The sequence below is a fragment of the Empidonax traillii genome, unplaced genomic scaffold (genome assembly GCF_003031625.1).
Source record: "Empidonax traillii isolate 1590-97213 ecotype Southwest subspecies unplaced genomic scaffold, ASM303162v1 scaffold53:size2875158, whole genome shotgun sequence".
Lineage (NCBI taxonomy): Eukaryota > Metazoa > Chordata > Aves > Passeriformes > Tyrannidae > Empidonax > Empidonax traillii.
Window position 1 is genome coordinate 2,435,401 of NW_020955246.1, and position 1,182 is coordinate 2,436,582.

At 35.2% G+C, this 1,182-nt stretch overlaps 1 protein-coding gene across 1 annotated transcript in view; it reads left to right on the forward strand.

Annotated features, from left to right (window-relative positions):
- Positions 1 to 1,182, forward strand: part of RYR3 (ryanodine receptor 3) — a 224,193-nt gene that overhangs the window by 189,734 nt on the left and 33,277 nt on the right. The window contains exon 77 of the mRNA XM_027879319.1: positions 650 to 759. Coding sequence (XP_027735120.1) covers positions 650 to 759 — 110 coding nt within the window. The remainder of the gene's footprint in view (positions 1 to 649; positions 760 to 1,182) is intronic.

A 1,182-nucleotide genomic window follows, 5' to 3' on the forward strand; every position in this document is an offset into this window, starting at 1 on the left:
GAGAAGTAAATTGTACTTCTGTAATTACTATTATTACTATAATTACACTAATTCTGCAATAATTACAAATGCTACAAAGGGACAATAACACAAGTAAGGTAAAGGTAATACACTGATCTTTGGCCAGTGCCATGTTCCATTTCTAATTGCCAAAAAATGTCTGAAGTTTACAACAAGGAGCAGTCCTTATATTCATTGAATCAAGGTTACTAGAAATTATATATGAAAATATTGTAGCAAACACTAGTCTGAATAGGATGTATCTGATGATATTATTAAAAATTATTCCAGAAATTCTCCTGCTAAATAATATAGCTATGTCTTACTTTTAAGTTTGATCCACTGGAAACATGTAATTTCTGCTGAATAAGGATTCCCCAAGATTTTCACTGTCTCATTCTCAATACCTTACAAATGAGAAATTTCTAGAGTTACTTCAGATATGAATAAAAATCTGATACTCTAACTCCTTCTGAGTCGTACAGGCACATAATGTTGCAGGTTATGCTGTAAACTGATGAATAAGATTAATACTGGGAGTGAATATACACTGGACAGAATAAAATTACTAAAATCCTTTCCTAAGCTTAATTACTCAATTTTTTTCTTACATATGATCTTAACTTGTATATTCTAAATCTTAACACAGACATCTCCAAAAAAAGATGAAGAGGAAGAAGAAGAGACCGAGAAAAACCATCCTGATCCACTTCATCAGATTATCCTCTATTTTAGTCGCAGCGCTCTCACAGAGAGAAGGTAAAAAAGCTATGTTGAAAAGCACATTGAGTAAAAGCACATAGTCATTGAATTTCTGGTAACATTATAGAAGTGATTTTAAACAACTGTAGTTCATTAACGTGCATGGTGAATAGAATCATAGAATCATAGAATAGATTGGGTTGGAAAAGACCTCCAAGATCATCAAGTCCAACCCCTGATCCAACTCCCAATTACTATATCATGACACTAAGAGCCACATCCAATCTCTTTTTAAAAACCTCCAGGGATGGTGAATCCACCACCTCTCTGGGTAGGCTGTTCCAATGCTTGATTACCCTCTCTGTAAAGAATTTCTTCCTAACATCTAACCTAAACCTCCCCTGGCAGAGCTTGAGCCCATGTCCTCTTGTCCTATTGTTGGTTGCCTGGGAGAAGAGACCAAGCCCCACCTGGCTATAA